Source organism: Camellia sinensis, chromosome 7, assembly GCF_055761805.1.
Source record: "Camellia sinensis isolate YWXY chromosome 7, ASM5576180v1, whole genome shotgun sequence".
Taxonomy (NCBI): domain Eukaryota; kingdom Viridiplantae; phylum Streptophyta; class Magnoliopsida; order Ericales; family Theaceae; genus Camellia; species Camellia sinensis.
The window spans coordinates 10,350,490-10,373,456 of NC_138967.1; the positions used below are offsets into that span (position 1 = coordinate 10,350,490).

The 22,967-nt window shown below is 36.6% G+C and overlaps 2 protein-coding genes across 14 annotated transcripts; both read left to right on the top strand.

Annotated features, from left to right (window-relative positions):
* Positions 1-689: 689 nt before the first annotated feature.
* On the top strand, positions 690-15,496 carry LOC114264883 (uncharacterized). 12 transcript variants are annotated; one of them, XM_028205608.2, is made up of 14 exons: positions 690-1,157; positions 1,238-1,333; positions 6,939-7,037; positions 7,159-7,263; positions 7,350-7,454; positions 7,554-7,679; positions 8,626-9,009; positions 9,634-9,690; positions 10,552-13,049; positions 13,137-13,406; positions 13,484-13,564; positions 14,520-14,631; positions 14,716-14,782; positions 15,176-15,496. In XM_028205608.2, exons 2-14 carry the CDS (start codon positions 1,249-1,251, stop codon positions 15,270-15,272), a joined length of 4,086 nt encoding a protein of 1,361 aa, XP_028061409.2. In that variant the 5' UTR covers positions 690-1,157; positions 1,238-1,248; the 3' UTR covers positions 15,273-15,496. The 12 variants fall into 12 exon arrangements, with proteins under 12 accessions (XP_028061409.2, XP_082737748.1, XP_082737743.1 ...); XM_082881622.1 differs by lacking the exon at positions 15,176-15,496 and adding an exon at positions 14,976-15,015; XM_082881617.1 differs by having other exon boundaries at positions 801-1,157; positions 10,591-13,049.
* Positions 15,497-18,028: 2,532 nt separating this feature from the next.
* LOC114264901 (uncharacterized) lies at positions 18,029-22,275 on the top strand. 2 transcript variants are annotated; one of them, XR_003630127.2, is made up of 3 exons: positions 18,029-18,600; positions 19,705-19,758; positions 22,034-22,275. XR_003630127.2 is itself a non-coding variant. In XM_028205636.2 (2 exons), exon 1 carries the CDS (start codon positions 18,101-18,103, stop codon positions 18,596-18,598), a length of 498 nt encoding a protein of 165 aa, XP_028061437.2. In that variant the 5' UTR covers positions 18,034-18,100; the 3' UTR covers positions 18,599-18,600; positions 22,034-22,275. The 2 variants fall into 2 exon arrangements, 1 of the variants encoding a protein (XP_028061437.2); XM_028205636.2 differs by lacking the exon at positions 19,705-19,758 and having other exon boundaries at positions 18,034-18,600.
* The last annotated feature ends 692 nt before the right edge of the window (positions 22,276-22,967 follow it).

The window sequence follows — 22,967 nt, forward strand, 5'->3', positions numbered from 1 at the left end:
AACTTTTTTAAAAAAAAGTGGTTAGATTACTAAACAAGACTAGTATAGTGTAAATATCAATTAGTGTGCTTGGTTTGAATTTTTTGAATTAAGTTTTTTAAAAATTAAGTTTTTGATTTTCGTGTTTTTTTTGTTTTTAGTAAATATTTTTTAAATTTTAAACATTTTTTTACTTTTTTAAATGCACCTTATTTAGATGTATCTAAAAGTAAAAAATTTATGAAAAAATTAATAAATACATAAAAATACAAAAAATGTACTGAATTATTATTTTTTTTTTGCATTTTTGATATTTAGTGAATTTTTAAAAGGTTTTTTTCACAATTTTTTTTAACTTTTAGGTATATTTATGCTGGGCATGTCTAAAAAGTAAAAAAAAAATTGCTTAAAATATTTAAAAAAATCAGTAAAAACAAAAAAATACAAAAAATAAGAAAGTAGAATTTTCTGAAAAGTATTTTTTGAAAAACCTAATCAAGCAAGTTGAATTGTTTTGGATAATTTAAATAAATATACATTTATAATTTATATAAAAATATGTATGGAAAAGTAAAAAATAATAGGACTAAAAAAAGATAAAAAATATGCTATTTTTAGACCCAATTTTTATGCTTTTGCTCAAACCTACATAGGATTCCATATTTCTCCCAATAAATTCTTACCACAAACATGGCACAATAATTTTTTTCACTTATATGTTCTTCAATAAATTTTTGCTTATATTTTTGTAGATAAATTTAAAAACACTACTATTATATCATTTCAGATGAGTATTTGTTATAAAAAAAATATATATATATGCTAATTATTTGTTAATAGGACACTTTGTGCACTTTCGTCGTAAAATTTCCCTAAATTTTTTGGGATCAATTTTCCCTCCAAATTACGACCTTAATTTCGCACCTCTCCCAATTTTCCCTCCACTTCTCAAACCCTAACCACCTCTCTCTCTCTCTCTCTCTCTCTGTCTCTGTCTCTGTCTCTCTCTCTCTTCAATTCAATTTCCTCACTGCCAAAACCCTCTTTACCTGATGCGGTTTTTCCCTATGTAAGACTCTTTGTGTTTGCCTCATCTCCTAATTTATTTATTTATTTTTCAATAAATTTGTTAGTTCTCTCTCTGTGTATTGTCTTGACGATACGATTTCTTGCTTCAGGTCGCGATGAATCAAATTGTGATGTGTTAAATATCGTTTCTTTGCTAGGGTTTGAATTTGAATTTGAATTTTGATCGCAGATGAGTCAAAAATGTGTTCGCTTGGAGATCACGATGATGAGATTCAACATACTAAGAGGAATTCAATTCTCGATACTGAGACTCAGCCATTTGACAGTCAGTGTTGTTCACTTTATGTGCCTGAGTCAAATTGTGATGGGTTCAAGATGGGTTTTATAAGAAATTGAGAGAGATTGAGAGAGCAAATATTAGCTCTGTGTGTTTGATGTATTTGCAACCAAATGGAACCTCCATTATATAGGAGATGATTTACAAGACAAAATGATGAACAAAGGAAATATACAAATGAAAGCAAAAGGAAAAGAAGGTGTAAAGAAGGTGTGAAGGTGTAAAGAACTATCTGCTAGGCTAGCAACAACTAGCAACAACTATCAATTACAGATCAATAGTATTAAATTATAGGTATAGTTTATAGGCATAGTATAACATATTAACATTATTAACAGCCCCCCTCAAACTCAAGGAGGACAAACATCAACCAACTTGAGTTTGGAGACAAGGTCAACGAAGCGGCCAGGAGAATGAGCTTTGGTGAAGATATCAGCAGGTTGATCAACAGAAGAGATCGGATGGAGATGGACAGTACCATGAGTAACATGTTGCCGAATAAAATGGCAGTCAATCTCAATGTGCTTGGTGCGATCATGAAAAACATCATTGTGAGCAATTTGAAGAGCACTGTGATTGTCACAAAAGAGGGCAGTAGCGCCAGAGGGAGTAACACCCATGTCAGCAAGAAGCCAACGAAGCCAGAGAAGCTCCTGAGTAGTATCAGCAAGGGCACGGTATTCGGCTTCGGTACTAGAACGAGCAGTAAGAGATTGTTTCTTACTGCGCCAAGAAATAAGAGAATCACCCAGAAAAAAGCAAAACCCAGTAGTAGAGCGGCGGTCAGTAGGATCGCCAGCCCAATCAGCATCAGAGAAAGCACGAAGCTGAAGAGAGGAGCGGGCGGAATAATGAAGACCATGAAACATGGTGCCTTTGAGATAGCGAATGATACGAAGTAATGCAGCATAATGTGTGGTACGAGGAGCTGACATAAACTGGCTGACAATATGGACGGCATAGGCAATATCAGGACGAGTAACAGTGAGATAGACAAGACTGCCAACCAGCTGACGATATAGAGTAGCATCAGAGAGAAGAGTGCCATCAAGAGGTGTAAGACGACTCTGAGGTTCCAGGGGAGTTGAGGCAGTCTTGCAATCGGTAAGACCAGCACGGGTGAGAAGATCAGATGTGTACTTAGCCTGAGAGAGAAAAGAACCCGTGGAATCATGGAAGATTTCAAGACCCAAGAAATAGCTGAGAGGACCAAGGTCTTTCATCTCGAAATGATGGCTAAGAAATTGTTTAAGATGAAGAATACCATTGACATCATCACCGGTGATAATCATATCATCCACATAAAGAAGAAGCAAGGTGGTCCCATGAGCAGTTTTGCGGATAAAAAGTGCAGTATCATAAGAGCTAGAGGTGAAACCACAGTCATGAATAGTAGAGCTGAACTTGGCAAACCAAGCGCGGGGAGCTTGTTTGAGACCATATAAAGCACGTTGAAGTTTGCAGACTTTATGAGGTGGATAAGTAGACCCAGGGGGAGGTTGCATGTAGACCTCCTCAAGAAGAACACCATTAAGAAAGGCATTTTTCACATCCATTTGATAAAGATCCCAGTGTCGGGTAGTAGCAACTGCAATAAGGCTGCGAACAGAGGTGAGACGAGCAACAGGAGCAAAGGTCTCCTCATAGTCAATACCATATTCTTGATTGAAGCCTTTAGCAACAAGGCGAGCTTTATAGCGCTCAATAGAGCCATCAGAACAGGTTTTAATTTTGTATACCCATTTACAGCCAATGGCAGTCTTGCCAGGAGGAAGATCAACAATGTCCCAAGTGTGAGTTTTGTCTAAAGCCTGTAATTCATCAGTCATAGCTTGCTGCCAAAGAGGATTAGAACGAGCCTCCCGATAGGAGGTGGGTTCATAAGTAGAAAAAGCAGTAGAGCCAACAATAAAGTCACGAAGACGAGTAGAAGGTTGGATTACCCGGTGTGGTCGAGCAGGAGGAGGAGGAGCCAGAGGAAGAGACTCAACAGGGGGTGAGGAGTCTGAGGGAGCAAGAGCAGGACCATCAGAGCTGGCAGGTGCTTGAGAAAGACCAGTAGGCAAGGCAGTCTCAAGAGAGTCAGGCATGGGCAGTGGAGGAAGCTCATCAGAAAACAGATCTGCAGAAGGGTTAGTAAAACACAGAGAGGGTGAGGGAACGGATAAACGGAATTGAGAGAGGGAGGAAAACATTGTATGTTCCCAAAAGACCACATGACGAGAGATACGGAGACGCTGGGAGAGAGGATCCCAACAGCGATACCCTTTATGTTCAATACCATACCCCAAGAAGCAACAAAGGCGAGAACGAGGTTCAAGTTTGGTACGTTCATGAGGTTGGAGAAGAACAAAACAGGCAGAGCCAAAAACCCGAAGGGTGTCGTAAGGGGGACTGGTGCCATGTAAACGCTCATATGGAGTGTGATTATGAATGACCGGTGTAGGGATACAATTGATAGTGTAAGCAGCAGTGAGAGCGGCTTCTCCCCAAAAATTTTCTGGACAAGAGGAAGAGAGAAGGAGGGCTCGAGTAGTGTCAAGTAGATGCCGATGTTTTCGTTCAGCACGTCCATTTTGTTGGGACGTACCTGGACAGGAACGATGAGGTTGAGTACCATGACTCCTAAGGAAGGAAAGAAAGTCAAAATCTTTATATTCCATGGCATTGTCGGAGCGAAAAATCTTGATAGTTTTAGAAAATTGGGTTTTAACCATTGCAGCAAAATTGTAATAAATTTGTTTGAGTTCAGAGCGATTTTTCATAAGAAACAACCATGTAAAACGAGAAAAATCATCTATAAAAACAACAAAATAACGTGCGCCTCCCATAGTAGGAGTAGGAGAGGGTCCCCAAATATCAGAATGAATGAGATCAAAGGGCGCAAGAGAAACAGAATTACTTTTATTAAACGACAAAGCAGGTTGTTTTGCAAGTTGACAGGACACACAATTGAAAGCATCAGAACTTACAGTACCCAAATGACCACTAGAAATTAAAGACTTCAAACGACCAACAGAAAGATGGCCTAAACGATAGTGCCAAAGCTGAAAATGAGATAAAGGAGGAGCAGTGGTAGTAGTGGTAGTAGTGGTAGGAGCAGTGATTTGAGAGGAATCCGGAACATGAAGATGGATAACTTCGTAGAGACGTCCTTGCTTACGGCCTATCCCAAGAGTTTGCCTAGGCCGAGGGTCCTGCACCAAACCACCAGTATGGGAAAAGGTAACAGTTAGACCATGCTCACATAATTGACTAATGGAGATAAGATTTAAAGTGAGAGCAGGCATAAGATATACATGGGATAAAGATAAGTAAGAGGTGGAAACAGACCCAACATGACTTACAGACAGAAGAGACCCATCAGCAGTATGGATAGAAGGAACATGAGGAGTTGAAGAGAGAGGAGTAAAAATAGTAGGATCAAAGGTCATGTGATTACAACAAGCGGAGTCAAAGTACCAGGAAGTGTTACCTGCGGTGGTAGACAAAGCAGTAGATGGAGGAGTACCGGAATGCTGCCAAAAATGTTGAAACATGGCTTCAACATCGGTATGAGAGAAGACCGGAGTGGAAGGATCTACAGGAACAGAAGAAGGTGAATCTTCGGAGGCGGCAGCAGCAGTGCGTGGAGCAGGCATGTTTTTAAATGGAGTCCCAGAACGGTGAGAGTTGCTGCGGGAAAAATTCCCGGTGGAAGGACCATGGCGAGAGGCACGGGTAGGATTGCGGAAGCAATCTTGTTGGAGATGACCGGGGCCAGTCTTGTTGCAAAATCGACAAAGACGAACGGGACAATGAACCAGAAGATGAGTCGATGGAAGATTGCGGTTGTGACAATAGTTGCAGGTAGTGGACCGCTGTGGTGAAGGAGAACTCCGAATCTGGGGAGTAGCAAGAACAGAGTCCACAGGGTGTGGATGGAGAGTACCAAACCTGGTTTCCTCAGACAGGAGTTCAGAAACGGCTTGCTCAAGAGTGGGTAAAGGAGTGCGATGTAGGAGAGATGCGCGAACGGGCTCAAAACGAGGAGTGAGAGCCATGAGAAACTGAACCAAGCGTTGTTGGTCACGGTAGGTAGTAAACAAGGCAGCATCCTCAGTATGAGGCCATGGAGGCTCAGAAAGAGCGAGTTGATCCCAAACATAATACAGTTGGGAGAGGAAATCATTAATGGTCTGAGTGCTTTCTTGGCGCATACGGTGAAGATGACTCAGAAGTTGATATTGGTGAGCAAGACCGGTAGTCTGATAGCGTTCTTGCAAAAAATCCCAGATGGCCTTCGCTGGAGAGGAAGCAGACTCAAGTTGGAACCTACCAAACTGAAGGTTGATGGATGTAATAGAAGTATTGCGAAGCCAGGTGATGATCTGATAGTTTTTACTATCCCAATCTTCTAGTCGGTCGATATATTTGGCAGCGGAGTCTGTGGCAGCGGATTCCGTGGTAGCTGGGACTGGTTTGCACACATCCCCAGTAATGATACGCCAAAGTTTCTTGCCTTTGAGGAAGCCAGACATGGCTTGTGCCCAAAGGACATAATTAGTCCCGTCAAGAATAACGGAAATAGGGTGATTAGAGGAATCCTGGCGATCCATGAGAAAAAATAGCAAAATGGAGATAGAATCTGAAAAAACCGAGGTTACCAGTGAATTCAGAAGGCCGAAATTAGTGGGAAAAGGAGTAAAATGACCCAAAATATGACCACAGAGGCACAGAAATGAAAGGCAAATGGCGCGGCGCACGTTAGCAAGAAAGGGCGCGGCGCACGTTAGCAAACAGGCCAGGCAGTGCACGGTAGCAGAGAGGCTGACGTGTGCTGACGTCAGAAACACGCGGCGCACGTTAGCAAGGTAGTGCGCGGCGCACGTTAGCAAAACAGGCCAGGCAGTGCACGGTAGCAGAGAGGCTGACGTGTGCTGACGTCAGAAACACGCGGCGCACGTTAGCAAGGTAGTGCGCGGTGCACGTTAGCACGGGACAGTGTGGAGGACGCGTGGAGCGCGTGTGAGGCGGAAGGCGGAGGCAGGCGACGCGCCGTCACAAAAGTGGCGCGTGAGAGCGCGTGTAACGTCGGATTGCACTGAATTTGGTGGCGTTGGAATCGTCCGGAGGAGACGAAGGCTCTGGTGTGGTGAAAACTGTATTTCAGAGATGGACGAAAAAACAAAGGGATACAGATGAAATGCAATCTGCAGAAAAATATGTTGGAAGAAGAGGCTAGGCAGAAAACCTGTGCTCTGATACCATATAAGAAATTGAGAGAGATTGAGAGAGCAAATATTAGCTCTGTGTGTTTGATGTATTTGCAACCAAATGGAACCTCCATTATATAGGAGATGATTTACAAGACAAAATGATGAACAAAGGAAATATACAAATGAAAGCAAAAGGAAAAGAAGGTGTAAAGAAGATGTGAAGGTGTAAAGAACTATCTGCTAGGCTAGCAACAACTAGCAACAACTATCAATTACAGATCAATAGTATTAAATTATAGGTATAGTTTATAGGCATAGTATAACATATTAACATTATTAACAGGTTTATTTGTTAGGGTTTTGTGTTTAAATTTAAATTTGGATTTTGATTGCAGATGAGTTAACAATGGGTTCGCTTGGAGATCATGATGATGATGATGTTCCACATATTAAGAGGAATTTAATTCGCAATACTGAGACTCAGCCCTTTGACAGTCAGTGTTCTCCTCTTTATGTACCTGAGTTAAATTGTGATGGTTTAAAGATAGTTTATTTGTTATTGTTTTGTGTTTTATTTGTTAGGGTTTTGTGTTTGAATTTTAATTTTGATCGCAGATGAGTTAACAATGGGTGTGCTTGGAGATAACAATGATGAGATTCAACATACTAAGAGGAATTCAATTCTTGATCATAGCGATATTGAGACTCAGCCCTTTGACAGTCAGTGTTCTCCACCTTATATTGTGATGGGTTAAAGGTCGCTTATTCGTTAGGGTTTTGAGTTTGAATTTGAATTTTGATCGCAGATGAGTTAACAATGGGTGCGCTTGGAGATAACGATGATGAGATTCAACATACTAAGAGGAATTCAATTCTTGATCGTGGTGATATTGAGACGCAGCCTTTTGACAGTCAGTGTTCTCCACCTTCTGTTCCTGAGTCAAATTGTGATGGGTTAATGACCGCTTATTTGTTAGGGTTTTGTGTTTGAATTTGAATTTTGAATGCAGATGAGTTAACAATGGGTTCGCTTAGAGAGAATGATAATGAGATTCAATATACTACGAGGAATTCGATTCTTGATTGTGGCGATATTGAGACTCAGCCCTTTGACAGTCAGTATTCTCCACTGCCTGGTAATGGCTATTATATAAATCTTACATCCATTAATTATTTGTTTTTATGTTATCTTTCAACCCATAGTGAATAATATATCTTACTCGAATGAGAGTTGAATACTGCACTACCTTTACGCATTCACAGGTAATTATATGGGCTCACTTGATGCATGTGGTTTCTTGATAAGATCGTGCATCACTAAGTGCTAGTATACACTTAAATGCATCAGGAACAAACCTACACCCCAAAAATAAATAAATAAATTCTTATGTTGGACTGTTGCTGTATTCAAATTTTGTTTATTTATTTTTATTTCGACCCAACAAAAAAATACTAAATTGACATGTATGAAGAAATAATAAAACATACATTTTGTTCAATTTTAAGCAAAGAGTATAGTTGTGTTTAATTTACTACTATTGTCATAGGTGTAGAAGTGTAAATGATAAACCAATATTAATTTTCTACTATTGTCATTGTTGTGTTTAATTACTACTATTGACATCTATGTTTATATAGGTGTTTAAGAGAGTATCAAGCTTTTGTATTTTTTGATGAACAAATTTTAAAGAACAGATTCTGGTTGGGGTGATGCAACAGTTTTCGTTTATGTTTGCTGCAGTAGCATTGCTGTAAGTGTTAGTGATAGACTTTTTTGTTTGGGTATGGTTAAGTTTGAGTTTTTCTGATAGCCCCCACAAACCCATGTACAATAATTCAAGTAATATGGACAAAGAACAAATTTTGTTAAATTAAGGTGGAGAAACATTTGTTTATTATGAAGAATATGAGTTGGTTCATTTTTTTATGACGAATCAGCAAGCCATGTACATGAATTTGGCAAATATGGGAATCTAAGAGTGAGCAATGATAAAGTGTTAATTTTCTTGCAATTCAGATGTGCAGATTTGACAAATACAAGATTAAGATATTAATTATTTGCTTACCCATTTATTGCAATAGGTGAGAGATTTGAAGGCAAGGATTTTGATGAGTTGCAATTTCTACAAAATACTTTGCCATTTGTTGATACTGTTCCATTTGAAGATGCATTTGAGACTCAGATCATGAATGTCGGTGGTGAAACTCAAGTATTGGATGATCTTGATGGTGTTGAGAATATGGCCACTCAACTGTTAGATGAGAGTGATTATGAAGTTGTTGATACTGATGGTGAAGGAACAGATAGGACGGAAATTTTGGGTGATACTGAGGAGTCATCTGATGATGACCCTGTAGAAAGAGTTGGCACTTATCCAGTGGACCAGGAGCATAAGCTTTGCAAACAAGATGATAGGGGATTGAAAACAGAATCAGATGGTTTGAGTAATGAACAGCACAGTGCAGGTCAGTCTATTTTTTAATAAAAAAATGAGATATTAGTTTGATTGCTAATTTTGGAAATTTGCGTTTTTTCTTTTAAAAACCCATTTTTCTTCCATTATTAGTTACAACTTGTCTATTGTTGATGATGCAAATTATGTGCCGTTTATGGAAGGAAAAGATGCAATGGAATAATATCTGCATCACATGCTATTGGTTAATTTTTTTTAAAGTTAAAAATAAAGTTAATCCTAGACCTTGTGTGGTGTGCATTTTCCCCCTTCTATGAAATGGTTGATATTATGCAATAGGAGCTATGACAGATTATGATAATTGATTTGGTTCATTATGGTATAAATGTGATTTTGTTAATGAATTTACTCATGAGTAGAGCTGTTTCTGGAAATGGTTCCCATGCCACCATTAGAAATTACGTAACAGATTAGAGAAGGACACTCAGTGGAATGGATCCTCATTAATCAATTGTAGTAATGACTCTGTATCCTTTTAATATCCCCATTTTGATTTATTGCTAGTGTTTAAAACCAATGGAGCTATTCAATGACTTTTCTTTATTTGGGTTATTGCCAGAAATTACTAGCATATTATTGTGTCCAAAGTGATATTTACTTTTTTTTCCTCTTCCAGAACTTGATGTTTCTACTGCCAGACTACCAGGCAAAGACACCCCAAAATCAAAGCCTGGTACCACTCTCATCTTTTGCATTATTGTAGCGTGGATCTCTTTTGTCTGGCCAATTTATGAGCATCCCATGCCAAGTTGATGATGGTTACTATTTTGACAAATTTGTTGTTATTTTCCCATATCATTTGGTCTTGTTATTAACATTGGCATTACTGTCTTAGAACTTGTATGTAAGGATCTCATATAAATGTTGACTTTCACATGCTAGTTGAAGCCACCTTCTTTTATACATTTGAAGATGAAATCATTTATAGGACATTTGCATTATTGGTTAAATAGAGGAAAATTACCGGGATAACATTATTATGTACTAAATGCCCCGTGCCTTCTTTTGTCTATTTTTAGCTGACTTAAGAGCCCATTTTGAAGAAGCAAACCTATTTTCAACCAACTAATAACATGATTTTCTATGTTTAGCATGAAATGTGGTTCATATTATGGATGCATCAATAAAGCTCATCCTGTTTAGTATATTCTCTTTTTTATCACAAAAATCCCTGTACTTTTATACCTTCTAGTCATGTTTTGTTTATTTTTTGGTTTGTTTGTTTAAATTTACGAAATGTTTTACTAGAGCAGAAGAAACATTCAAAAATTTTGTTGCGGTTGCATGGCTTTACTAATGAAATATTTTCAGCTGTATCAACAACAAAAGCAGTCCAGGTTTATGTTTATCAGGAACTTTATATCCTTCCTTATGGAAACAATTTAAATCATCACTCCATACTGGTGGTGTGTGAATACCTCTTATTGGCCTTTTAGAAGGTTTGAGTTTTGTAGACCAATTTAATGAAAATTTAGGGCACATGTGGCTAAACTGTTATACAAGTCTGAAATTGTATTATTACTTGTTGACTCAGTATCTGTGCGAAGGGATTTTACTTCAGTTCGTGCTGCAGCTTTACGGGCCTCTGGTTTAGCAGCTCGTAGCAAGGCTTTTAAGGAAACCAACAGTGATTCATGCTCCATTAAGAATGAAGATCAGTTTTCAAAACAACATACTGCTGAGGACAATGGGGTCGTAACTGTTACTAGAGATTTATCAACATTCAGAGAGGAAGTTGATCAGGAGGATTTTCAGGAAGAGTACAATGAGAAAATGAAGGGATTAAGGGATGAAAACAAGTGTAAGGTTGGTAGTTCAACGGTGAGGAGACTTTTTCTGGAGGATACACTTGCTGAGCCTAAAGGACCCAATGATGACAAGAATAATGCTGATGGAGGAGCAGATTTGTCTCAGTTGCCTGCTTGTGGTAATGAGATGGCGGGGCTAAGCTATGTTGACTCTCAAGAACCTGGAGATCTGTCGCAAGCCAATGCACTAGATGTTGTGGACAGGTATCTCCAGTTTAATGTCATGGATTTTAATCAAGAAGTTGGCTTTGGAAGCTCCACTGGGCAGAAATCAAAGCCTGACTCAAGTGCAAAAGGGACTCAAAGTTTGGTCAAAATAACAAATCTGAAAATTACAGCTGGAGAAAGAGAGATTTTTGATTGGGATGACAGCCGTGAAGATGAAGGAGGGGGAGAGTTTTTCACCAAAAAGAAGGAAGCATTCTTTGATAATGGAGGTCAGAGGAAGAGATCTGTTAGCAAACCTCGGAAGCATCTTGACTCCAAACGAAATGGGGTTGTTGATGAAACCAGAGACAAGGAAGATCAACAAGATATCCATCAAAAGGTAAAGGGTTTAGTTAATTCCAATTCAGGGTTAGTGTCGCGTAATTCAAAAAGGAATGACAAGACAACAAAGGTAACAAAAACAAAATCCAAAAAGAATCTTACTAAGGAGTTGGATGAACCATTAAATATTGGTTCCTCAGATGGAATGGAAGCTATTGGTACTGACAAGGATATGACAGAGGTGCTGAATGTAGGGTTTGATACTCAAATGGCTGCTGAAGCTATGGAAGTGTTATGTGCTGGTTTGGACATGGCTGACCATGACAACAAAGACATTGATCAAGGTACCAAAAATATGTTTGAGGCTTCTCCCAGAGCAAAAAAGAACAGAGCACAGTCTAAGGGAAACTTTCTACGGAAGAGATCAGTTTCGTCTAGTTTTGGGGTTATTACAAAAAATTCCAAGAAAACAAAGAGCATTGGTAACAAATTAAGGAAAGAATCAACTGTTTCATCACAGAAACAAGCAAAGAATGTCAGGAAGCAATGCGATACTGAGTTAGTAAAGGAAGAAATGAAGAAGGCCAAGTCAAATGCTGAAGGACACTTTGCCACCAATCGGATTGAAAAAATAGACAGAGAGCAAATAGAAGAAGAAAGAGCTCTGAAAAGAAATGACATTGATGTGGTTGATAGATGTCATGTCATTGCACCATCAAGTGGGTATAAATCGGTCAAGAAACGGAGTTTGCTAGAACAACTTGGTACTTTCACACCCATAGCTCGTCGAACTAGACAGCGCAGGGTAACAAATCAAATAAGGAATGGGATTGCATCATGTGATTCTAGTGAACGGTTGCATTTGACTGAAACAAGACAAGGGTATAGTACTGGTTCTGATGCTTTTAAAATGGTTGGTAAAGAGAAATTTTCTAAATTGGGTTCCAATAAATCCAGAGAACTTGAAAATGTCAAATTGACTGAGCAGAAGAAATCACATCAAAAGGTAACTGATACAACTACTGTTGTCGGAATTGGGCCATTGAGAAATAACAAAGGAAAAAGAACTCGTCGAAAGTTCTCTGAGTTAGTCAATCAATCTGTTGGGCTGGAAGCTGATGGACAATCACTTGGAAGATTAAAAAGATCAGAAATCAGTGCTGTGAGCACTTCCATTGATCTAGGCATCAGAAAGAAAGCTCGGTCATCTGCATGTGCTGGTCCAGTGTTGCGTTCCTCAGACCGGCAGTCTAAGGGAAGCTTGTTTCAGCGAAGTGTAGATAGAGGAGGTTTAGGAGATGCTTCTCTTAAATGTAATTCTGTTGATGGGAATGTGATTCCTAAAGATGTGGTTGGGGGTTTTGCATCCAAGCAATCTGACAGGAACAGTGATGCAGATACCATGCTAGCTGGTGAAGGTGCTGAAGTGAATGCTAGGTTTGAAGTGTCACCAGGAGACAGATGTAAACAATCTGGTTCAACATTTACTACTACTGTTAATTGTACCACACCTGTAAATGCTGCATCACCTATTTGTAAGGGTGATGAGTATTTCAAACAGTCATGCAGGAAGAATTTGTCAAAATCCCTTATGAAAGAAATCAGTAGCTTAGTCTCCAATGGACCAGAACCCACTTCTATAATGAAAGATTCAAGGAGGAGGAGAGATATGGCTAATGTTCGAGTATTGTTCAGTCACCACTTAGATGACGATACAATCAAGCAGCAGAAGAAGGTAGTTATTTATGGTATCCTTTGCTCTTTCCTTGATGTAAGACAGTTCGAACTCAAAAGTGAGCTTATTGTTGGTTTTTTTTCACAGGTCTTGGCCCGGTTTGGAGCTTCTGTGGCATCCTCTATTTCAGAAGCAACACAATTCATAACTGATAAGTTTGTGCGTACGAGGAATATGTTAGAAGCTATTGCTTTTGGAAAACCAGTGGTGACCCATTTATGGCTTGAGAGCTGTGGAGAAACTGGCTGTTTCATGGATGAGAGAAATTACATATTAAGAGATGCCAAAAAGGAAAAGGAATTTGGCTTTAGCTTGCCAGTTTCATTGGCACGTGCAAGCCAACGTCCTCTTTTACAGGTCATCACTCTATTTTGTTTAATTAATCAGATGCAGCAGCCGTGTGGTTCCTTTTAATAAATTATGTTTCTTTGCAGGGGCTAAAAGTTTTGATTACTCCAAATACAAAGCCTAGTAAAGAAATATTGGCAAGCTTGGTTAAGGCAGTGAATGGTCTGGTGTGTAGCTCTTTTTTGTCTGTCTTTTGATCCAAGTGCATTAATGATGACAAAGTCACATATAAGAATTTGGTTAATTTATTTCCATGACTCATTTATTGTTATGGTTTTAGTGCTTTGGGTATGATTAGAGTTCTTGGATGGTTTAATTTTATCATCAGACAGAGTAATCTTTTTTGCTTGGAGTTTCTACAGTCCGAGTCTAAATAACATAAGATTTTCACAAAGCATCATTCTTATGATGGTTCAAGGATGCCTTACATCCTAGCCTGATAAATTGCCAGGTTGATGGGTATGATGCCTAAGAATCCTGTTGTACCATCAAATGGAAGCTTGAGTCTGGATTTCAAGTTAATCAATTGTATTAAGGGTCCGTTTGGGAAGGGCTTTTCTGGGTTTTTTTGGCTATTTTAGCCACAAAAGACAAAATAGGCTATTTTAGCCACAAAAAACAAAACATCACATCCAACCCATAATCATTACACTCTTCTCTCACAAAAAAAGTCAAAAAAGTTAAAAAACCAAAAAGCTCTTTCCAAACCAAGCTTTTTAGCCCAGGCTAAAATAGCCAAAAAAGCTAAAAAGCCAAAAAGCCAACCCACTTTCCAAACGGAGGCTAAGTTTTATGGGCGTGAATTTGACTCCACTTCTATATCCTTGGGTTTAGTCTCGCTGCACCAAATACAGTTCATTGCTCTTCAAAGACCTTATTTCTGTCAATGCCTTAAGCTACTGGTGGTAATTGGTATTAATCCTTTTCCTAATTGATTTTATTGATGTGGCATGTCTTTGCATTTAGGGTACAGTTCGCAGTGTGATTCTCCTTTGTTCTAAATTTTACCGCTGATTGGTGGGACATGTTTTTCTGTATCTCTTTTTCAATCCCCGAGGAACATTTGTACTGTTTATTCTTCAATTCCTTGTATATAGAACTAAGTCTAATTGGAATGCACAGGCGATGGAGAGAATTGGTAGATCAGCATTCAAGGATGATAAAATTCCAGACGACCTGTTAGTTTTATCTTGCGAGGAAGATTACGTTCTCTGTGTGCCTTTTCTTGAGAAAGGTTAAGAAAAATACACATTGTTTCAACCTTGATCAATTTAGAAAATACAGTCTGATTTGAAAATTTTAACCTTTGTATCTGCAGGAGCAACAGTTCACAGTTCGGAGCTTCTACTGAATGGAATAGTTACTCAAAAGCTCGAGTATGAAAGGTTGGTTTCTTCTATCGAATGAATACATTGGCTTTTTCTTGTAAAAATGAATTGCTTCTATCAGAATGAGAAGAGTGGTTGGCCATTCTTACCACCAATGAATCATGATCTTTATATATACATATACATATATGTATATACAATATACTATTTTCATATAAGATGCCAATATATTTTCTTTGCCACTGACCAGAGGATGGAAAGATGATAAATAATGATTTCTTAGTTTCATCCCAAGGTTTGTAACCAGTGTGTCGCCTTTTTTCCTTGATTTTTTTAATAATTTATTTGCATTGTGTTTATGGTGAAGATTGAAGTGTATATATCCTTTTTTGTTGGTGGAAAAGGATTTATATTTGATTTCTAACACATTTTTTGTATCTTTGATGGCAGACACCGTCTCTTTGCAGATCATGTCAAGAAAACCCGTTCTACAATATGGTTGAAACAAGACAGTAATCAGTATCTTCCCGTGACTAAATGCAAATAAGATTGCTTTTCCCCTTGTTATTTATCCTCATGTCTGTGTATCTCCTCAATGCTTCTGTTTTATTTTTTTTATTTTTTTGCGATTTATTTGTACATGCAGAGTTTCAAATTTGGGATGTCAGTTCCTTTCTTTTTTTAAATAAAAAATTTGTTTGGGGGATTTTCTAGATTTGGATCTGCATCTTGTAAAGAACACTTCAATGTATATATTATTTTTATTGCCAAGGATGATTTATGACTGAGTTTTGTCGGGATGAGAAATTTTCCGGCACTGTTCAGGGTTGCTTCCATATTTTCTCTCTATTATAGTACATAATTGAAATTAATCTTAATTTTCTTATTAATAATTTGAGGTACTCTCAAGTTTTATCTTTGTGATGTAATTTTCTATTTCTTTTCCTTCGTATGATTCTAATTCAGTGCACGGAATTCTTGTTGAAGTGGGTTTAAAAAAGACAAGATGAATACATTTGCTCTCAATTTTAAGTTATACATGTTGAGTTATTTTGAGATTTAGGGTTTGAATCTAAGATTTGAGGAGGAAAAGAAAAACAAAATGAAAAATAAATGAAATTTAAGGTATAATTTTTTTTCTTTTTCATTACGTTTTTTTTTTGGGTTTTATAAATTCTTACCCAAATTTAAAATGCAAACACATAAAGCGAAAATTAACTTTTTCTAGAAGCTAAGCTGAGCAACATGGGTAGGCTCTACTTGACTAGTGGAGGTTGCTATTATAAAATGTTTCAACCCTGTGAAGAGATCAACAATGAAAACAATGATTAAGAAAACAGGTTAGGTAAGCAAGTTGGTTATGACAAGAACTGTTGATCTCTCATTCTCTCACTGTATTCCACATGCTATGTCTTCTTCTCCATACTTCCCACAACTATGCTATGCTATGCTATTTCACCGAATCGACCAACCAAAAGTATGCCAATTCTCTCCCAAATTGGTGCCCATTGACCAATGATAGATATGTGAGAGAGTTAGTACACTCAGTAGGTTAATTCAGTGCACATCCACCGACTTGTGCAAGTTGTATAAAGTTTATTTGGTGCAATGGCGGTCACAAGAAGGCCGAGGAGGCTCCCAAACTTTTGAAAATTCCTCTTAAACACTATTTATTCATTTTGGGTATTAATAATTCATAATTCAAAGGATAAATTACATTGATTTCTATTAAGATTTGGAGAAAATATAACAAGTTATATAATTTTAGTATGATTATATAGACCCTCTTTTTAATGAGGCTCAAAGAATGATACAAATAAATATAATGTAAAGACCCAAAGATAAATAATGATAAAATATATATTCTAATGTAAAAGAGATGATAATATCATTTTTTTCATTTATTTGACTAATGAATTTATGATGAAAATGAGAATGGAATGTTATGTGAATTAAAATAGTATTTTTGTCCGTTCAAAGTCTAGGAAATTTTAGATGATCCCTCCAAACTTTCAAGAAATTTTACTGAACCCCCTAAATTTTAAAAATTCCACTTAGGTCCTATAAATGTTTTTTTGGGGGGTATTATGTAGGGCTGCAAACGAATCGAGCCGAGCCGAGCCGAGCCGAGTTTTGCTGAGCTTGAGCTCGGCTCGTTTACTTATCGAGCTCGTTTATTGAGCTCAAGCTCGGCTCGATAAGAAACTGGGCTCGAGTTTGGCTCGGCTCAGCTCGTTAATTTTAATGAAGCTCGAGCTTGGTTCGACTTGATAATTTTTTTTTAATATTATTTATATTATTTAAATATAAATATTTAAATAAAAAAATATTTATATTATTATTTATATATTATTTAATATATAAATAATATATTTATTATATAATTTTAATAAAGATAAACGAGCCGAGCTGAGCCCTTAACGAGCCGAGCCAAGTTTGTTCATGAATAGCTCGGTTCGTTTGTAGCCCTAGTATTATGGCACTATATTTTGACCTCAAAGTCTAAGAAATTTTAGAATCCTCTTAGCAAAATTTCTAGGTTTGCCGCTGATTTGTTGTATTCAACCTTTTCCTATTTCCTACCAACAATTCCACTGGAAACTACTACAAGATTTCTTGTCAACAACATTTGAACCTTAGGGTCATTTTTCACAATATCTAGATTTAGTTTAATGATGGTCTAATTTTGCAAATTTTGGAAGTTGATATGGCCCTTTTACCGACACTTTGTTGATCACGTGTCAACACTTGATAGGTTGAATCAATCATAAGTGGGAGAATGTACATGTTGGTCAATCCAATTACATATTCCATGATAGAGAAGAAGAACAAGTCCAACAACTTATTTTCTGGACCTAATTGAAAGCCAATAATATTACATACCCAAATCTAGGCCATATATGACCTAATAAATTTGTGAAAATGCCAAAAGTATAGACATAGAATTTTTGGTTTAAAATAGTTTGATAATTTATGTAAAAATGCTAAGGTATGGCCTTAGTAATTTTGGTAACAAAATTTAACCTTATTTTTTTTGAAAATGTCAAAAGCATGGACTTAAAATCTTGGGATGACAATTCACATATTTTAAAATTCTGAACACTTTTCTAACTATAATTTTTTTTGGGGGACATAACATTTTTAATTGAGAATGAATGGATTACATGAACCCCACCACTAAAATGTAGTCTCAAGCAACAACCTACCACCTCATTAATGGAGAGGTAAGATGGATTAGTGTAGTCATCATCACACTAATTAGCACAAAACTAGCTTTCATGACTTATATAATGAAACCACAATAGACCACTTTCATTAAAATGAATAAAAGAGTGAAACATCTCATTTTCCACATCTAGGGTCAAAAAAGAAAACATGGATTGGAGGTATGGCAATGGTGAGATGTCCTCTATCTTCCTATTTGAGGCTAGTGGAGACTCAGAAGGAGGTTTCAACCACCATGATGACTTGCAAAATCTTTTTTCAATGTGTCATGGCGTTTCTAAAGCTGATGCTGATACTGATGCAGATATGAATGCAGATGCTGAGTCATGTAGCTATGATTCAAGTGACATACTAGGTTTTCATGATGAGATCAAAAACTTCAGTGTTCAAGATCAAGTTTTTAGCGATGATATCCGTCATGATGATGTTGATGGTAGGAGTGGTAATGGACACGTTCATTACAAGTGCGATTGTAGTTGTCAAATTGAAGGATTGTCAGGGGTCACCTTGGAAATTGTGCCGAGAAAGGAGGGAGAAGATGAGTCAAGGGTTGGTGTCCATGGAAATAGGGAGGAGATGGTGGATGAGATGGAGAGAAACAAGCTATTTTGGGAGACTTGCTTGGAAGTAGGGCTACCCATGAATTGAAAGTTAGTTTTAATTATGAAACCCTAACTCATATTAAATTTGCATGTGTTTGCAAGTTACTATTACTATTGATCTTTGTTTGTTTTTAGTTAGTGTAAATTAATTGATAGGTTTTAATCATATGCCATTAATGATGTTATTAATGATTCTCACTTTATATGAGATGTAACATGAGATGCTATGTTTTGCTTGTATACCCTATTGATTACTAATGGAACAAAAACAAAAACATTCTATGAAGTTAACATAGTTATTTCAAAAGGGAGACCACAATCTTTGTTTAGTTGTAGCAGGCTGGGTTATGGGCTAAGCCAATGGGTTGAGATTCGAGTTTATTTTATGTTTATTTTTTTCTTTTTATTTTTTTATTTTTTATTTTTTTGCCAGGCTAGCTAGTTGCCTCTCACTTTGACACCTACGCCCAAACCCAACCTAAGGCTTGTTCAGGCTAGCCCATCCCGTCAGCATACAGGCTGGGCTAAGTAAAAGTTCAATGGATTGGGTGGGGCTAAGTTGTGCCATAGGTCTTTGGACCAAATGAGGATCGTGGGCGGAAGGATGTAGGTGTGGTGAGAAATTTGGGTGTAAGTAGAAGTACTCAATTTGCTAGCATTAGTGCACAACTAATTAAGACTGTTTATGGCTATATTTGGTGAAGTTTATTAAGATTGTTTATATATATATATATATATATATGAAAATATGTGGTAATTTTTACTTACAGCTTGAGAAACAAAAAATAGTTTATATAAATCACACACAAAAAAAAAAAGGGTCTATATTGAGAAGTAGAGGAAAAAAATTTAGATTTTATTTTTTAATTATTAGTTTTTAACTTATAATAAGTTGTATCAAATACATCAAATGAGTGAATTGCATTCAAGCATGTCAAGGAATTCCTTGCAACTTGGTCCCTAGTAGCAACAACTAATCCTTTATTTTTTCATTTTTATGATGGAATGAAAGTTTTAACACACTTGATCATGAATTACATATAATTAAACAGAAATTACTTTTATTAATGATGTGTTTAGATCCTGAAAAAAAAATTTAAAGAAAAAAGGGAAAAATTGAAGTATAATTTTTGTTTTGTTTTTTTTTTATAGGTTGTGTTTGGATTATGGACTTGAATAAGGATTTGAAAAGAGAAAGAAAAAAAGGTAAGTAAAATGTAACTATATTTCATTCATATTTTACCTATATTTTTTCTTTCTCTTTCTAAATCTCTAACTAAATTCATGATCAAAACACAATTTAAAAGAAAGCTGTAACAACCTTGACATATGATTAACGTTAATTCATGCTTAATTACGCCTAATGAATAATTGAAGTGAAATGTTGCATCATATGTTGCCTTATGTGTGTGTATATATTTGTTTAACATAAAAAGATCTGTTCATGTTTTCATTTCGGTTGCGAATTAAAGGCCTTATCGGCATCTGATTGATTTATGTGTTAATTAGAATTTTTAGAATTTTATTGTGGGTTTAATTGAAATTCATTTCGGACCGATTAAATTAGAGTAATTAGTGCTCAATTAAGACTAATTAATGAATTCCTTAAATCCAAGCCTAACTAAGGCACTAGTGGACTCTTATATACACCCATATACTCTCATTTCATTCTTTTTGAGCTACAAACGTGAGGAAAGGGTGAGAGACAAAAAGTGAGAGTGAGTTCAACAAGGGAGAAGGGGGAACTTGCAAGAAATTGTTGAAAGTGAAGAGGATTTAAGGGTTTCAACTTCAACACTCGTGAATTTAAGTCTCTAGGTAAGAATTTTTTCCTTAAGTCTTGAAATCTAGACTATAATGCATGAACACAAGAGAATTATGTTGATTGATACAAGAATTGAGTTAGAAATGAAGAGAATTGAGTTAGAAATGAAGAGAATTGAGCCATACCATGCATGCATGCATATTTTCTCACATTTTGAGTTTAATTTTCAAGAATTCCCTCATCCATGTCTTGAATTCACCTTTATTTTGGGAAATGATCAAGTTTCATGTTGTTTTGTAACATTTGATCATGTTTTGAAGAGCTTAAGTTCAAAGAAATTCATGCATGTCATGTTCATGGATCATTCACAAATGTTAAGTTGAATTTTTGCATAATTTGCAAGTTATTTGGCCATGATTTCTTGAAAAGATTTTTAATTCATGGTGTATTATGAATTTCTAAGTGTTCCTCAAGTTTTGGTCCAGGAAAAAAAAATCAAGTTTTGATGCTTAAAATTTGAGTTTTGAGCTTTGGAAACAAATCTGGAAATTACAGAATTCTGCTTCCACGCTCGAACGTAAGAGTCCCCGCTCGAGCGACCACTCTGAGTGCGTGCACTTTTGCTCGAGCGACAATAAGTCTGCTCGAGCGTGAAATGCAAGCTCCCAAAAGTTCATGTATTTTTGCAGATCGCTCGAGCGACAAGAGTCACGTTCGAGCGAGGGTCTGAGTCTCACGCTCGAGCGAGGATCAAGCGTCCATTGAGCGTGAAAATCAAGCAACCAATACTTTTTCAAATTTTACAGACTGCTCGAGCGGACAAAGTTACACTCGAGCGAACCCTCACATTTTGCATGTCTGTTCAAGCGAGGAAAGCCACGCTCAAGCGTGGACCTTATTTTCAGCAAGTTTTGAAAGATATTTTCAAATATATTTTTGCATCCTCATTCCATCCTAGGTATTCCTAGGCCAAGATTGAGATACCATAATGAGGATAAAGACTAGAAACACACTAAGAACAATGAAATAAGTTATGTACACTCCCGTGTGTTTCAATGTATGTATTTGTTATGTTATGTAGGTCATATGCCACAAGACATCTGATTTGCTTATTCTGTCTGTTTACCTTGGAGCCTCTGTTATCTGTGAGTAATAACTTTGTGAAGTTATGCTCAACTATAGTATTTTTTGAATAATATAAGATGATCTGTTTCTATTTATATTATTTTCCGCATGAATGAATGGTTGTCTAATGTTTCTGAAATGTATTCGTGGCATTCTTAGCTTCAAACGACATCTATTATCTGTTCTGTTACGTCTCAATCATGGGTCAACTGTGCATCTCATGAGCCAACTGTTATGGATCCTTATGTATATGTCCCTTTATGGGCCAACTGTACGTCTCATTAGCCAATTGTACCATCTCCGTGTACGAGAGTCAACTGTATGCCTTTATGGCTGTCCCTTTATGGGTCAACTATTTTTGCTAGTGCTAATGAATGTGCCACGTATGATTAACTGCAAGTTCTAATTATGAATACGACTCTGAAACTGTATATGTTTTGTATTATGATTTCTGAACATAATTACAAATTCATTTTTGACAACTATTGAATTTTTTTTTTTTTTGTAACTGTTATGGACAACATTCATTAAACCTCTTTACTCTATTATTATTCACTGGGCTCCAGCTCACTATTTATATTATGCATGTAGGTAAGCAGGTACGTGACCAGGCCCAAAGTTGACGGCCTATGTTTCTCTTTTGTTAGCCAATTACCGTGCCTCCTGAGGAGGTTCCTTTTAAGAGGATTATGTCAAGGCTTAAGTTAAGCTTGTTTTGTATATCTGTACTTGGGCTAAGTATCCTTTGATCCTATCTGTGTAGTTGGGTGATGTAAGACTAATGTATTTTTGATGTCACATCTATATATATATATATAAGTTTATTTTGAAAATTTATGTCCCATATATGTCTGCATAGCTCTATGGACTATGTTAATTTTGTATATTTGTTTCTGCAATCCCTATTTTATGTTATCCTGTTCAGAGGCTTTTGGTAATTCAAGAATTACTGGCCGATTACGATGCTAAACCCACAGGGGCGGGTTCGGGTCATGACAAAAGCAAAACTCACTTTAGAATACTTCTTAGCCATTATTGTCAATCTGAAAAGTTGCATTCCCATGCAATGAATGAACGTTTATAATATGTTTGCTTTAAATCATTTGACACTTGTCCAAGACGTGATAGTAGTTCTAAGCTTTCCAAGACTAATTGTGCATTTTCACATGCAATCATATATATAGAAAATGATAAGTGTACAGAAATAAAATTTAAAAAATTGTATTGTATGATTGAGATTTATTAAAATGAAGTGTAGGTGACACTTAAAATAAATCATAGATCATAATAAATTGTTGTGCAGTTTCTATATTTTAATTCTATATAGCTATTTTTTTTAAAAAAAATTATATAACCCCATAATTAAGCTTCCAATGATGGTGATGAGTTTTGACTTTCAAGATTAATGATAATGCCACTTGACAATAAATAATACTACTCTAATATTAATAGTTATTGTCATCTCAAGAGGAAGAGCTAAGAAAAACAAAAACAAACACGTAGGGCATGACCTTCTCTATTTGTA

What these genes read in the sequence shown, in the direction of transcription:
- LOC114264883 (XM_028205608.2), top strand. Translation starts at nt 1,249, where the DNA reads ATGTGTTCGCTTGGAGATCACGATGATGAGATTCAACATACTAAGAGG. An exon ending in TGAGACTCAGCCATTTGACA is followed by an intron (nt 1,334 to 6,938) that starts GTCAGTGTTGTT and finishes TTTTGATTGCAG; the next exon opens with ATGAGTTAACAATGGGTTCG. An exon ending in CACCCCAAAATCAAAGCCTG is followed by an intron (nt 9,691 to 10,551) that starts GTACCACTCTCA and finishes TTGTTGACTCAG; the next exon opens with TATCTGTGCGAAGGGATTTT.
- LOC114264901 (XM_028205636.2), top strand. Translation starts at nt 18,101, where the DNA reads ATGGATTGGAGGTATGGCAATGGTGAGATGTCCTCTATCTTCCTATTT.